The 15605-nt window shown below is 42.5% G+C and overlaps 1 protein-coding gene and 1 non-coding gene across 7 annotated transcripts in view; one reads left to right on the forward strand and one right to left on the reverse strand.

Annotated features, from left to right (window-relative positions):
- SLC24A2 (solute carrier family 24 member 2) overlaps window positions 1–15605 on the forward strand; it is a 254761-nt gene that overhangs the window by 115308 nt on the left and 123848 nt on the right. For 5 of the 6 annotated variants that reach the window (XM_029053758.2, XM_029053762.2, XM_029053761.2 and 2 more), the window contains exons 3-4: window positions 9249–9287; window positions 15008–15116. In XM_029053758.2, coding sequence (XP_028909591.1) covers window positions 9249–9287; window positions 15008–15116 — 148 coding nt within the window. The remainder of the gene's footprint in view (window positions 1–9248; window positions 9288–15007; window positions 15117–15605) is intronic. The other variant, XM_029053759.2, reaches the window with a different exon arrangement.
- On the reverse strand, window positions 6143–6280 carry LOC114807743. Its single transcript, XR_003755818.1, has one exon. It is a non-coding gene; the product is annotated as a small nucleolar RNA SNORA7 (small nucleolar RNA).

Here is a 15605-nt window from a genome sequence, read left to right on the forward strand (position 1 = left end):
GTAGCAGTGTGGCCTAGTGGAAAGAGCACAGGCCCAGGAGTCAGGATGCCTGGGTTCTGATCCTGGCTCCGCCACTTACCTGGTCTGTGACGTTGGGCAGGTCACTTAACTTCCCTGTGCCTCAATTACCTCATCTGTAAAATAGGGATAAAATACCTGTTCTCCCTCCCTATTAGACTGTGAAACCCACCTGGGACAGAGACTGTGTCCAGCCTGACTGGATTGTAGCTATCCCAGTCCTCAGTAGAGTTCTTGGCATATAGTAAATGCTTAAGAAATACTACAATTATTATTACTACAACAGTATTGGCTCTCCTTGAGCAAAGGCTTCATAAAGATCAGGATAACAAGAGGCTGGGAACACAGTCAGACCTCGGAAGGGACAAGTCTATTCAAGCAGTAGGGTCTCTCCTAAGTGGAGACAATACAGCAGGGCATCTTGATCACAGATTGGTCTTTTCAGCCACATGAAAACACTTGGGTAGCATCTTACTATAAGTAGCATCGTATCTGAAAACAAAGGAGAGCTAGATATTTCCCAGCTATAGTAGACAACCCACACATATTGCCTGTCAAATCATCTCAAGGAAACATTGACCCCAGAATATCCAATCTGTAATGCTCACCCTTTGTTTTGGCTTTGAGAGAGGTGTAAAGCAAGCGGCATAATCTTCATTGAATTTATGTGTGCTTCTGAAGGGAAACAGAGAACCCACTCAGATCCACTCATTGCCTTCCCGGCACACCTCCCTTCTACGAGAAAGGGCTCAGCAGGGGAGACTCACAGACTTTAAGCTCACTGTGGGCAGGGAATATATCTACCACCTCTTTTATATTGTACTTTCCCAAGAGCTTAGTACAGTACTCTGCACACAGTAAGCACTCATTAAATATGATTGATTGCTTACTGTGGAAACGCCTAGGTAGATATCGTAGCCACCACACTCTATGCACATTAAAAGTGCAAACTTATAGGATATGTTTATGAGCACATACGTTTTCTAAGGAAATCAAGTTGGACTTTTAATGGAAACCGATTTGCAAAGTATGCAACCTTGAAGCATCTAAACCATTCTAGATAGGGGCTGTTCACTTTTAGACACATACAACTTGAAGTTTGGTGGGACACCTCCATATTCCCGCAGAGATATTCGGAAGGCAAGAGGAAATGCAATACCTTTACTGATTCTTCATTTTTCGACTTCAAGCCCTTTGTGTTTCCTTCTTCTAGACTCTATACAATTTCTCTCACTGCTTGGATATCAACCCCTATAGAAAATTTAAAGTCTAATCCAGAGCATAGTTTTACAGGTTTCAGAAATCTTATATCAGCGAGCCCAATCTTCTGTCAGCCCTCCAGAGGAGGTAGCTATTTCCCTCCATCTGCTGTTTGCCTACTCCTTATTTAAAACAGGCTTTTATCTACTTCAAGCCGAAAATCATCCCCTGCCCATGGCTGCCTTACTACTGTTCACAAGTGACTGTGGCACATAGTAGTTTTTCAGTTTGCTAATTGATTTCACTGTGTGCCGCTTAAATGATCTTACCGATAAACATGTAATTGTTCTTTATGTCCAATTCTTTGCTAGCAGCTGCTCTTGGGTCCAGAATTCATGTTTAAATCAGACTTTATAAATTAATCATGAGGTCTGATTTAAAGACACTGCTAGCCCATAATTAATCTACTCTAAATAGAATCTCAAGTATAGCACTTAATTTTTAGTGAAGTTTTTTACTCCCAGGACCTTCTGGGTCATTACATCAATGAGATTATTTGCATCATTTCAAAATTTTAATTGTGTTTGCTCCAAAATTGTCATTAGCCTCCATTAATTGTTCTGGTGTTTGAAATGATTGTTAAAGTTATTGAGTTTTGTGGTTGTTCCCCCTTGAAATCAACAAGCAGTTATTATCCTTCAAATAGAAATAAATCCCAACCTCTGTCCATTAACTTACTTTCAAGCAGTAATAAGTGAAGCCATGCTGGTATCTCCAATTCTCTCCCCTATGCATTATCATTATCATTATTATTATTAGAGAAGCAGCATGGCTCAGTGGAAAGAGCATGGGCTTTGGAGTCAGAGTTCATGGGTTCGAATCCCGGCTCGGCCACTTGTCAGCTGTGTGACTTCGGGCAAGTCACTTAACTTCTCTGTGCCTCAGTTACCTCATCTGTAAAATGGGGATTAAGACTGTGAGCCCCACGTGGGACAACCTGATTCCCCCGTGTCTACCCCAGTGCTTAGAACAGTGCTCGGCACATAGTAAGCGCTTAACAAATACCAACATCATCATCATCATCAGTTAAGCACTTACTATGTTTCAAGCGCTATTCTAACCTCTGGGAGAGATACAAGTTAATCAGTTTGAACACAGTTCCTGTCCCACATGGGGCTCACAGTCAAAGTAGGAGAGAGATCAGGCCTTGAATCCCTGTTTTACAGATGAGGTTAAGTGACTTGCCTAAGGTCACACAGTAGACAAACGGCAGAGCTGGGATTAGAAGCCTGGTTCTCTGAATCCCAGACCTGAGTTCTCTCCCTAGGCCACGCTGCTCTTGGTGAATTCAAATCATTTCCCTCACAGGCTAGATCGATTTGAGCTATATAGACAGAATGAGAGGTTTTTTTGAAAGTCTAGAGTTGGCAGGAGATATCGCACTTTGATACTTTGCAGGATAAATTGGAACCATCAGAAAATGGATTACAATGATGAAAGTGATCACAGAAACCCAAGTCATTTCTGAGCTAAAAAGAAATATAATTTTGAAGAGCTCTGAGATTCAATGAGGACCCTGCTTTCAAGGAGAGGAATATAGAGGTCTCCAGGAATTAGAAAAACAGATAGACAAACATTACATAAGAGAGTGCAAAAGATTACTGTGTTCTTTGTTTTTTTCCCTTGGGGAAGAAATGCTTATATACGATTGATTGGTCGAAGACTATAAAAGAAATAATGATCAGCAATAAAAAGTAAATACTGTACTTAAAGGATAGAGAAATAGAAATCGTGACAAACAGTGGAGTTTGGGGAGTGATAGAAAACGGGAAAAGAAATAATTTCAGTGGAGAGGGGAGAGAACAGAGAGCCTCTTCTTCCCTTCTGATTGTACCCTAAAGAAGCAAATGAAACCTTAACCCTGTGTTCTTAACCTGTGGTATTTGACAACTATATCTGGGCCTTCTTCAGATATCATGGCTAGAGTAATTGAAATTTAATTTAAATCCTTTTGAACAGTTAATACAGGGCTCACAGGGCCGTGAGGAACAGGAGATCAGTGATTTCAATTTCATTACTTTGAGCACTTTGATTCTCTTCAAACAAGATTCAGAAGGAATGAGTCCCTGCTGGACCCAGGGGTTATTTTTGCAATTTTGACTTCTAGTCACATGTTCCTAAAAAGGAATAAGCCAAAGCATCCCCAAAACAGAAATGCACTGCAGCAATAATACAGTGACTCTATATTAATTTATGGAGAGGAGAATTAAGAAGTGTTAAAGATAAGTTCATCTTCTCCTCTCTCAACCAATCAAGGGCCTTCTGAAATCACATCTCCTCCAGGAGGCCTTCCCTGATTAATCTCTCATCTCCACACATTATAGGCTCTCGCAACTGCCAATTCAACTCCCCATCACCTGAGCACATGGGTACTCCCCATTTCCACATCATGGCACTTATGTTCACAGCTTTATAGTCTATTGCTTCCCCATACCTGTAATGTATTTTAGGGTCTATAGCTCCTGGCCCTTGAGGGCAGAGATCATGTCTACTAACTCTGTTGAACTCTCCCAAAGACTTAGTATAGTGCTCTGCACAGAGTAAGTGCTCAATAAATAACGTTGATTGAGGAGATTAACAAGTGCTCCAGATAAACTGCCTTTCTCTTTCTCCACTCCACATTGAAAGGAGTGGTCTGAGGTAGTCATATTCCAAAGACAGGAGGTGTTTGCATTTACAGTGAGGGAATCGAAAAAACCAGAGTGATTTTCCAGAAAATGCGTAGCTCGAGGTATCTAAAGATCTGGCATTATTTTTACTCACACTAATTATTGAATCCCTTGAGATCAATGCCAAGCTAGGAGAAGCAACGTGGCTCAGTGGAACGAGCCCGGACTTGGGAGTCAGAGGTCATGGGCTCTAATCCCGGCTCCGCCGCTTGTCAGCTATGTGACCTTGGGCAAATCACTTAACTTCTCTGTGCCTCAGTTCCCTCATCTGTAAAATGGGGATGAAGACTGTAAGCCCTACGTGGGACAACCTGATTACCTTGTATCTACCCCAGCGCTTAGAACAGTGGTTGGCACATAGGAAGCATTTAACAAATACCAACATTATTATTAGTGATTCACAGCTGAGTCTCTGCCCTGATGTCATCATCATCATTCCCTCTTCTCCCATCTGCATCACCCTTACACTTCGATTTGCAACCTTTATTCACCCCTCCTTCAGCCCCAAAGCACTTATACCCAAATCCATAATTTATTTATATTAACATCTGTCTTCCCAGAACTTGTCTACTAACTCCATTATATCATAGTCTTCCAAGTGCTTAGCATATAGTAAATGCTCAATAAATACAATTGATTGATTGATTGACTGAGGGATGATTCCACCTGGCAATCAGGTAACCCCTTCTCTCTCCACCCCTTTGTCTCTCCTGCTCCATCCCCCACTCCTCTGAACTTTCTCGCCATGGCTTTAAAAATTATTTCCCCATTTCCCCCTTGTGCACTCCCAGCAACACTTCCCGTGCCCTTAGAGTTAAACACCATAAAAGAAGCTAGTGTTGTAAAGGTAAATGTGGTAAGTTGGGGAACGTCCTCCCTCCTCAAATCCGCCAAACCAGCTCATTTCCCCCCTTCAAAGCCCTACTGAAAGCTCACCTCCTCCAGGAGGGCTTCCCAGACTAAGCCCTCCATTTCCTCTGCTCCCCCTCCCCTCCCCATCACCCCTACTCACTCCCTTTGCTCTACGCCCCTCCCCGCCACCCAGGACTTGGGTATATATGTACATATTTATAATTATAATTCTTTGTACATATTTATAATTATAATTCTATTTTGATTAATGATGTGTATGTATCTATAATTCTATTTATTTATAATGAAGCTACCACTGACTGTATACTTGTTTTGATGCCTATCTTCCCCCTCCTTCTAGACTGTGAGCCCGTTGTGGGCAGCGATTGTCTGTATTTGTTGCTGAATTGTACTTCCCAAGTGCTAAGTACAGTGCTCTACACACAATAAGTGCTCAACAAATACGATTGAATGAATAAATGAATGAATGAAAGTGATGTTCATGTTAACTTGAAATGTCTCAAGTCAAGGACTTCTTGTAACATTAGCCCAACATTCTGCCCTTTAAACACCTCCTCACTCACCCCCTGCCCCTCAAAAAATAACACCCAAAATGTTAACTCCTGCTCTTTGAATCTTTCTAGATTTCTGTGCCAATAATGTCTTGGGGAAAGAGGAAGAGGAAGGGTCTATATTTGCTGGGCTGCAAACCATGTGCTTGATAATAATTTATGGCATTAGAGATGATTCCGTGAAGGAGAGCATGGCATAAGAGAACTTTGCTGGGTTATCCGAAGGTCATTTGAGTGATCTGAACATTTTGTATCAATTAGAACCTACTGTGAGTATTATTTTGTCAAACTGGAATGTACAGAATGGGGAAGATATTAATGGCAGTATATAAGAAGATTTTTAAAAAACGGGGAAATGATGCAAAGGCTGATTGAAAAGTGCAGTCCTTTTTCCCACAGCACATGTTTTTATCCCACATTTTGGCTAGAACACTGATGGAATTTTAAGGAACCTTCACACGACAATATATTGCTACTGTAATGCAGCTTGATGCTGGAAGAAATGGTTATGCAAATGTATGTGGCGTCGCTCAGGAGTGTGTATGTCTTGTCTTACGCCGTCGAGTCATTTCCGACCCATAGCAACACCATGGACACATCTCTCCCAGAACGCCCTGCTCTCCATCTGCAATCATTCCAGTAGTGGATCCAGAGAGTTTTCTTGGTCAAAATCTGGAAGTGGTTTACCATTGCCGCCTTCCATGCAGTAAACTCGAGTCGCTGCCCTCGACTCTCTCCCATGCCGCTGCTGCCCAGCATGGGTGAGTTTTGACTTGTAGCAGATGGCCTTCCACTCGCTAGCCACTGCCCAAGCTAGGAATGGAATGGATAAGCCTCTGCTTGGCTCTCCCTCCCGAAGCCGAGGCTGGTAGGATACTGGAAACTCTCCAGGTGCGACCCTGAGAGGGGGTGTGTATATGTCAGCGTGACTTTTCATTAATGGGACAGTCATCAAGAATGTAATCCCTATATTATAGGAGCACTGACAACATTGATCAATTAGGCTTGGCAGGATGTGTTTCCCAAACTTCTGAGTATAAGAATAAGGAAACAAAGTTCCTCATTCTCACTGAAAACCTCTGAGGCTAACTGTGAAAAATATTTACTCATTCCCTGATCCCTGTGTGACTAAGCAAATTCAAATAATTAGAAACACTGAGAGGCTATTTCTTTTTGGGCCTTCCTAGCTATTCAGTGTTTAATTAAAACCCTTTCCAACTAAAGTCCCAGCTCAATCAGCAGTAAGTCTTCATGGCTTAAATGCTGCAAAAGAATATAAATGTAAGGGATTTCTCAGGCGAGCTTCGATAGTAATTGGCAACGCATAGGGGTCGACTTCTGTAAAGGTACGGTTGTCGTCCGTTTATTAGGATGGCCAGTGTTGGCCCTCCCATATATTGAACAAGTAAATACACTTGATGTCAGACGCATTAAGCTGGGCACACAGCATAATGAGAAAACATCACAAACACCATTTTGTGGGAGTACATGTGGATTCCATTTGATCTTAGAATGCTTCTCCAGAGAGACCCATAACCCAACTCCCCTCTTGCCCAGAGCCTTTGGATTCCCTTTCCAATTCGGTGCCAAGTCTGATACAACTTCTGAGTCCCAGAATTCAGTGGCAGGAGCCATGATGAAAGGCAGCTCAGCACTGAAAATAAAAACCCAAATGTAAAAATACCCAGTACCATATTGAAAGCAGACGGGACAGACCAGCTGAAAATAGGACTACCAGCTACCTTATGTCTAACACTGATCTCTCTGGACTAGAGATGGAGCCTTCCACATGGCTCACACTGAAACAGTGGAGTTTAAAACAGAGCTTGGATATGATAGTTTCCATTTTCTCCTTGTGTTTGTTCCCAAATATGTGTAATGCATGGTAATGTCGGCAGCGTGCTCATTATCAAATGCAGGGATTCTTCAACAAATGAGCACATTTTGATAGCTTCAGATCTCTGCTCTCACTGGTTTTAGCATATTGAGTCCTCAAAACAGGTACCTTCTTTTGGTTCATTAGTTGCTATGAGTCATCCTGGCTTGGGAAGTAGGGAGCAGGGGAGTTGATGGGGTAGATTTTTCTCTGTTTCACACCAAAGGACAATTTTTTTCTCAAGTAATCTTTCTCTGGCATTAGAAGGAAGCTCTTTTCCCTCCTCAGCTTTATTTCGGTTCTGTCCTTGTTGTACTGAGAACAGAAATGGACCACTCTGACAGTGATGTGGGCTTATAATGATTTGTCTTCCGTTTATCCACTAGGTGTAAATTTGCTACCTGAAAAGGCAGGCTCTGACAGCTAATCTTGATGTGTGTCAAAAGGCTGAGCTCACTGTATTGGATAATTTCCCTGGGGGGTTGTTCTGTAGCATGTGATACCAACTGCTGAATTGCCTGCAGGGGAGGGGAAGGAAAATAAAAGGACTTTAGTGATATTCAAACAACAGCTTTCTGAGTAAAGAGTGGAATCAAATGAAGATTTGGGTCCCATCACAATTTTGTGAGCCTACTTTGGGGAACTCTAAGGCTAGTGATGTGTTTGCCTGTGTGTTTTTGATGATCCTCTGGAAAAAAACGCCTAAAGTTGTATAAGTTTAGCAAAAGAGAAATAGTTCTTCTTTATCATATAATATTTTATTGAACACTGTGGCACCTGACAATAACCACTGTACCACCATTGTCTAAGTTTCTTTTTGGCCCAAAGGCTCAGGTCGTTGTGAGAATCCTACTTTTGTTAGAATTTGGGGAACTTATTCTAGGTTATGTCATCTTCCTTGAAGAGTAAAGTTTGGGAATGAGTCCACCATGGCCTAAGCCATCAGTTTATTTTTAATGGGGTGCTAGGACCCTCCTCAGAAAGTATGACTATCCTAATAGGAAATGCACCCCAGCCTTTTGGGACCAGTTTTCTTCTCATTTTAAGGGGTACACTTTATAGACTGTTTAACAGACGGAATGCAGGGAAGAGGAGAATGTTGAAGTTTCTTCACTCTGCCTCTGTAACTTCTGGCACCCATGTTTAATTCATCTATGAAGCTAGCATTGTCCGCCCTCTTAAGGATATAGATTTAATTGGCTTATCTCCGTTGAAAAGATAATTCAATTACTTGGATGCCAGATTGGAAACTCCTTGGGGGTAGCGATCATGTCTACCAATTCTATTTTACTCTCCCAAACACTTAGTACAGTGCTCTGTACCCAGTCAGTGCTCAATAAATACTATTGATTGATCGATTGATTGATGGCCAGTGACAAAGGCCAAGTCAAAGCGCCTAACCCCTGAAGATTCCAATCTACAGCAGCAAGCATTTTGAAATAAGTTCATAATAAAATCAGTATATTTGCATAAAATACCAACCATAATTATTAAAAATTTATAATGAAGAAGGCTAAGAGGAGAAAATAAGCTTAAGTATCTCTGGATGCCAGATGGATAAATGTGGTCTTTTCACTTGTTAAAAACATTCTGATTCTGCCATCTTCTCATTTGAAAACAGACCATCCAGTTTATTGTTTCATTGTAGTTTCCCAAGCACTCAGCACAGTGGTCTGCACACAGTAAGTGCTCAGTTAATATGATTAAATGAATGAATGTAGAATTGTTGCAAGGAAAGGGGCGTAACTGGAACTCCTGTATTTAAAAAGCACTAATATGTCATGCATGCAGCTTCCAATTCTCCGGAAATCTACCATTAGTCTACAGAAGTTTTCTCAGCTCCTTGGTTGAACTTGTCCACTTGGCCATTAAAATATTTTTCTCTCTCCCCAGAGGCAGACATGTCCAATTAACTGTATCAGTCTCTGTCTTTGCTACTGATGTTCAACTAACATGATTCACCACTGATTTGTCTGTGTTTCTGCCTTTCTTCTTATGCAGTCATCTACTGCCAGGGACAAGGATGAGCAAACCCTGACGGTAGGAGGCAGCCCATATGTTTGTGCCTGCAGAGGGGGTAGGGGCAGGGAATTGCTGGACCCCAGAGAGCATCCTCTCCCTTGCTGTGCTTAAGCATTCTAATCTGCTTGCGAATGTTCACAAGCCCTGCAATTAGCGGAATTCAGCACGTTATTCCTGATACTCGATTTCACAAAAAGGTTATCACCTCTTTTGTGTGGTATGAGTTTTCAAAGAAAATTACATATTTAATTCTTCATACATGCTACGGGATATGGTGTTGGTGTCCATTTTAGGACCTAATCATTCTATCTGGTACATGAGAAAATGAAGATTGTAGCAATCCACTTAATTTTGGAGTGGCTAATTTTTTTCAGTCCTATTGAGAGAGAGGGCCAAGGCCTTAGCTAATGCATGATCCAGCCATACCCCAAACTCTCTATACACAGGCAATGGTGGTCCTGAGAGCACAGGAGCTTCTTGTTGATGGCGGGGGAGGGTGAAGCAGCTTCTAAAGATCTCATGCAAATTGTGGAGACAACGAAGAGAAAAGAGTGCCTTGTTTGTACCTAACAAAATGTGTACTGCATTTTTGGAGTTGTTCTGCTTAACTTTAAAATTTTCTCTCAAATCTGTCTTAATCAACCTATCAATCCATCAAACCTGTCAGAGGCTCTACTTGCGTGGCCTAGTGGCAAGAGCACTGGTTTGGGTTATAAAACCGGCTCTGCCACTTATCTGCTCTATGACCTTGGACATGTCACTTTGACTTCTCTGTCATTCAGTTACCTCAACTGTAAAATGGAGACTAAGACTGTGAGCCCCACGTGGGACAATCTGATTACCTTGTATCTATCCCCACTGCTTAGAATAGTGCTTGGCAATTATTATTATTATTTTGGGGGGAAGAATACCTTTCAAGAGTGCTGTAATGTTCTCCAAAGAAATGGGAGCCATAGGGGGTTTTTGCTTTTGAAGAAAAAGAAGAAAACTAGTGTACTTCAATGCCCCCATTTTTAATGAAGCTTAGAAGTCTTTCTTTTCTAAGCTGAACTTCTGAGCGAAACAGACCTATAGCTATTTTTTATACTTGAAGCCAAAGCCTCAGAAAATACTGCATCTCAGCTGAGCCACAGATAATGCTGAGTCTCAGCTGCGCCTCAAATAGCCCTGCATCTCAGCAGAAAGCAGAGTCAGTTGCCACAAATCAATCAAATCAAATCAACTAATGGTATTTATTGAGCACTTATGGTGTGCAGAGCACTGTACAAGGTTAGACAAGTTCCCTGCCCACAATGAGCTTAGAGTCCAGACAGGGAGACGGGCATTAATATAAATAGACTAAATTATAGATATGTACATAAGTGATAAGGACCTGAGGGAGGGGTGAATAAAGGATGCAAATCCTCATGCAAGGACAATGTAGAAGGGAGTGGGAGAAGAGGAAATGAGGACTTAGGGAAGGCCTCTTGGAGGAGATGCATTTTTAATAAGGCTTTGAAGGTGGGGAGAGTGAACATCTGTCAGATGAAGAGAGAGGGTGTTCCAGGCCAGAGGCAGGATGTGAGCAAGGGGTTGGAGGAGAGAAAGACAAGATTGAGGTACAGTGAGTACGTTGGCAGTAGAGGAGTGAAGTGTGTGGGCTGCGTCGTAGTAGGAAATCAGAGAGGTAAGGTAGGAAGTGGTAAGATGCTTGAGGGCTTTACAGCCTATGATAAGGAGTTTCCGTTTGATGCGGAGGTAAATGGGCAACCACTGGAGGCTCTCGAGAAGTGGGGAAACATGGCCTGAGCGGTTTTGTAGAAAAATGATTCAGGCAGCAAAGTGAAGTATGGACTGATGTGGGGAGAGAAAGGATGCAGGGAAGTCAGCAAGGAGGGAGGGGATGACTGCTTGGATGAACGTGGTAACAGTTTGGATGGAGAGGAAAGGGCGATTTTAGCAACATTGAGAAGGTCGAACCTACAGGATTTGATGACTCACTGAATATATGGGTTGAATGAGAGAGATGAGTAAAAGATAACGCCAAGGACTGTGAGACAGAGGATGGTGGTGCTGTTTACAATGATGGGAAAGTCAGGGAGAGAAAGGGGTCTGGGTGGGAATTTGAGGAGTTCCGTTTTGGACATGTTAAGTTTGAGGTCACAGCAGGTGCAAATGGATCGGTATGGTGCAATCAAGAACAAAAAACAGCTCTTTTTGAGAAGAATCTCCGGGAGGATTACGAGATATACGGTGGCAAAAGTGAAAATGGTTCCAGGCACCGCAAACAGCAAACACTACCACATGACAAAGGACAGTCTAGGTTTGCAAGGTGTGGTCATGTCTCTGGTTCTCCCACTGGCCTCCTCAGCCGCAACGTACACTATAGGTTAGCTTCCTGGTCAATGGTGTTTTATTTGAGTCTGAAAGATGACTATATAAGCTTGAAGAGCTTATAACTAAAGATGGTGAAATTCATCTAAATTCACCTTAGAGTCCTCTAGACTATAAGTTCATTGTGGGCAGGGAACATGTCTGCCGATTCTGTTGTACTCTCCCAAGAACTTAGTACGATGCTCAATAAATACCTCTGATGATGATGTGTGGTTGAAAGGGCCAATACAGAACTCCCAGGCCCTACTGCGTTGCAGAAATTCGAAGATCGTTCTATGTGATGCAGTTGTGTTTGTTGTTTGCCGTGCCTGACACTTTCTCCTCTTTGCCTCCTATCTCTCGATCCACTTGGAGCCTTTGCTCCAAAAGAGATGCTCATTTCTGGACTGCGGAATGCCATGCTTGTTTTCCTGCTGCAACCATCACCCAGTTTACAGCTAGGAAGCCGTTTTGCCTGAGGCTTCACTTTATTGTCTGTGTTCTTAAAATATTTCCTTAGTCCTCTTTTATTTTGGGTTGGCCAATTTCAGCTCCTTACACGGCATCTGTTCGAGTATCCTGCTGTCATCCATTCTCCTCCTGTGTCCTGCCCAAAAAAGTTGGGTCGAAGTGAGCATAGCTTTTATGCTAGTAGACAAATTTTGTTCCAGGACTTTGTTGTTTGTGATCTTGCCCTGTCATTTCCCCCTCAGCAATTCCCATACCATTACATCTTCTAATTGGTCCAGACCTTTAACTTCCTCCTGAAGCTCCCAGGCCCCCCCTCCACTCTCTCTCTCTTGCCCCTAACAACCTCCCCAGGAACTTTATTAACAAAGTTGAAATCAACAGGCCCCCCAAAGTTCTCCCCTAACTTCCCCAACTCCCTCCTGCCCCTACAGTCACTCTCTCAGCTTCCTAGCCTTCTCTCAGGAGACAGTCTCCTGCCTACTTCCAAAATCAACATTCTCTATCTCTGTCACACCATTCCATCCCACCTTCTAGAAATACTTGCTCTCACCTTTCTTCAGTGACTCACTCTCTGATGGCTTCTTTTCCTTTACCTTCAAACGTGCCCAATTCTCTCCCCTATTAAAAAATGATTTTGATCCCACTGCACCCACAAGCTATTGCCCCATTTCCCAGCTTCCTCCACTCCCTCTTCTCCAATTCTCCTCTTGACCAACTATAGTCTGGTTTCCATTCCCTTCACTCCACTGTGACTGCATTCGCTAAGGTCGCCAATGACTCTGATCCATGCTAAGTCTTTATTTTTTTCAATGGTATTTGTCAATCCTAATGGTTTTCACTCTATTCTAATCCTCCTCCATCTCTCAGCCACCTTTGACACTGAGAACCACTCCCTCGTCTTTCTCGATCTCTTCTGCTGGCTTCTCCCCCCTCCGCTCACTACTGTGAGTGCCCCTCAAGGAAACTTTTGGGGTCCCCTACTCTTCTACTCAGATGACTCACAAATCTACCTCTTCCCCAGTCTTCAGGTTTGCTTTTCCTCTTGCCTGCAGAATATCTCTAACGGATGGCCCATTGTGGCCAAGTGGATAACACACAGGCCTGGGAGCCAGAGGACCTGAGTTCTAATCTTGACTCTGCCAAATGCCTGCTGGGTGACCTTGGGCAAGTCACTTCACTTCTCTGTGCCTCAGTTTCCTCAACTGCAAAATGGAGATTTCAATACCTGTTCTCCCTCCTGCTTAGACTGTGAGCCCCATGTGGAACAGGGACTGTGTCCCACCCTAGAGCTTAGAACAGTGTTTGACACAAAGTAATTGCTTAACAAATACCATAAAAAATGTTGAAAACTGAGCTCCTCATCTCTCTATCTTATAACAATAATAATAATAACGGTGTTGCTTAAGCACTTACTATGTGCCAGCCACTATATTTAGTGATGGGATGGATACAAGCAAAACACCTGGGCTCATAGTCTCAATCCCCATTGTACAGATGAGGTACCTGAGGCACAAAGAAGTGAGGTGACCCACCCAAGGTCACACAGCAGACAAGTGGCAGAGCCAGGATTAGAACCCATGACCTTCTAACTCCCAGGCCTGTGATATATATCCACTACATCATGCTGCTTCTCATATCCTTCCATGTCAGCACTTCTGCACTGCCCAAGCAGTTAAGTACCCACAACCGTACATAGCACTCAGGAAAATATCTTTCGTAGCCTATTACTTCCTCCTATCTGTAATACACTTTAGTTGGTCTCCCCCACTAGATCGTAAGCTCCTAAGGGCAGGGATCACATCTGTTAATTCCATGTACTCCGCCAAGTATCTAATTTACTACTAGTCTGAACCGAGTAAGCACTCAGTAAATACTACTGATTGACTAATTCCCACCCAAATCATCTACCTAACTTTTCCATCACAGTTGACAATACCATCAATCCTCCTTGACTCCAAATCTTACAACCTTGGCATGCTCCTTAAGTCCTTGCTCTCTTTAACCTCTGTCATTTAGTCTAGCACTAAATCCTGTGGGATTTTCCTTCACAGCATTTCATGTATCTGCCCTTTCCTCCCCAAGCACCTGATCCAGGTGCATGTCATATCCTGTCTTGACTACTGTATGAGTTTCCACATTGGTCTCCCTGCCTCCAGCCTCCTCTCTCTCCAGTTAACACTTCACTCATCTGCTCTGATCATTTTTCTAAAATATTCTGCACATGTCTCTCAATTCCTCCAAAACCTTCCCTTTCTGCATCAACAGAAACTCCTGACAATTGGCTATCACCATCGGCTCGCTCTCTCCTAGCTATTCACTCAGCTAATATTTTCCCAAACTCACTTTCTCACTGTGCCTCATTCTCAACTCTCCTGCTTCATTCTCAACTCTTTGACCCCTAGCTCACACTCTTCCTACTGCCTGGAACTCCCTCCCACCTCAAATCCACCAGATCTCAGCTCTCCCCATCTTCAGAACCCCACTAAAATCCCAACCTCTGTTCACTGGAGGTTCTTGAGGAATATGGACTGAATGAATGACTGAATGATTCTTTAGAAAAATGATCCAGCCTCAATAAATATCATGGATTGTTTGACATAAATGCTAAGGTGGAAATGTCATTTCTATAATTGTGTTTGTGAAGCACGTCAGAGTATTACAGGACCAAAGAGGGCCACAGAAATGTCAGATATTGTCGTGTGGGTTCAAATGGGTGACAGCAGAACTAAGAATGTTCTAATAGTCACAGTCTACCAACTCGGTAATATTGTACTCTCCTAAGTATTTAGTATAGTACTCATCACACAGTAAAGCGCTCAATAAATATGATTGATTGATTGAATCAAATATATGAGGGGCAACTGCTTTTAATTTTATTTAACTGATTAAATCTTTTTCCTTTTTTCCATGCCCAGACTAAACCACGTCTCCAGAGAGGTGGAAGCTCTGCTTCCCTACACAACAGTCTGATGAGGAACAGCATCTTCCAACTCATGATTCACACCCTTGACCCACTTGCTGAAGGTAAATGTCAGGCTTTTTTTAGCTTTACTCCATAAAACAAAAAAACAAAAAATATCTTCCCGAAAATGTTTTTCCAGGCTTACATTACATTACTTTGGGCTATCAAGGATTCGTTATTATTCAACATTCCCCAAGAGATTCTCTTACCCTCTGATGGCTCATTAACCCAGGACGATTCACTTGGTTTTCCAGCAGTTCTTTACCCCATGCTCCCTGCTATAATCACTGTACTAACTCATCTTTTCCTCTCTACTTCCAGTGTGAACATCATTTCTATTAAGGCAGGAAAGAGGGAAAAGATTAGAAATTGCTTTGTTCTTCCTTCTGGTGGGGAGGGAGAATAAAGGATGGTGAGAAGCGATTTTGTTTGATGTTGATTTGTTTTTTTAAATGCTAAATGTAATTGATTTTACCAAGAAAGCCAAAATGTGACTCTAACATGGCAGCTGAATTGAAAATTCCACATAACTTCTGAAAGGATGCTCACTG

This window comes from Ornithorhynchus anatinus, chromosome X3 (assembly GCF_004115215.2).
Source record: "Ornithorhynchus anatinus isolate Pmale09 chromosome X3, mOrnAna1.pri.v4, whole genome shotgun sequence".
Lineage (NCBI taxonomy): Eukaryota > Metazoa > Chordata > Mammalia > Monotremata > Ornithorhynchidae > Ornithorhynchus > Ornithorhynchus anatinus.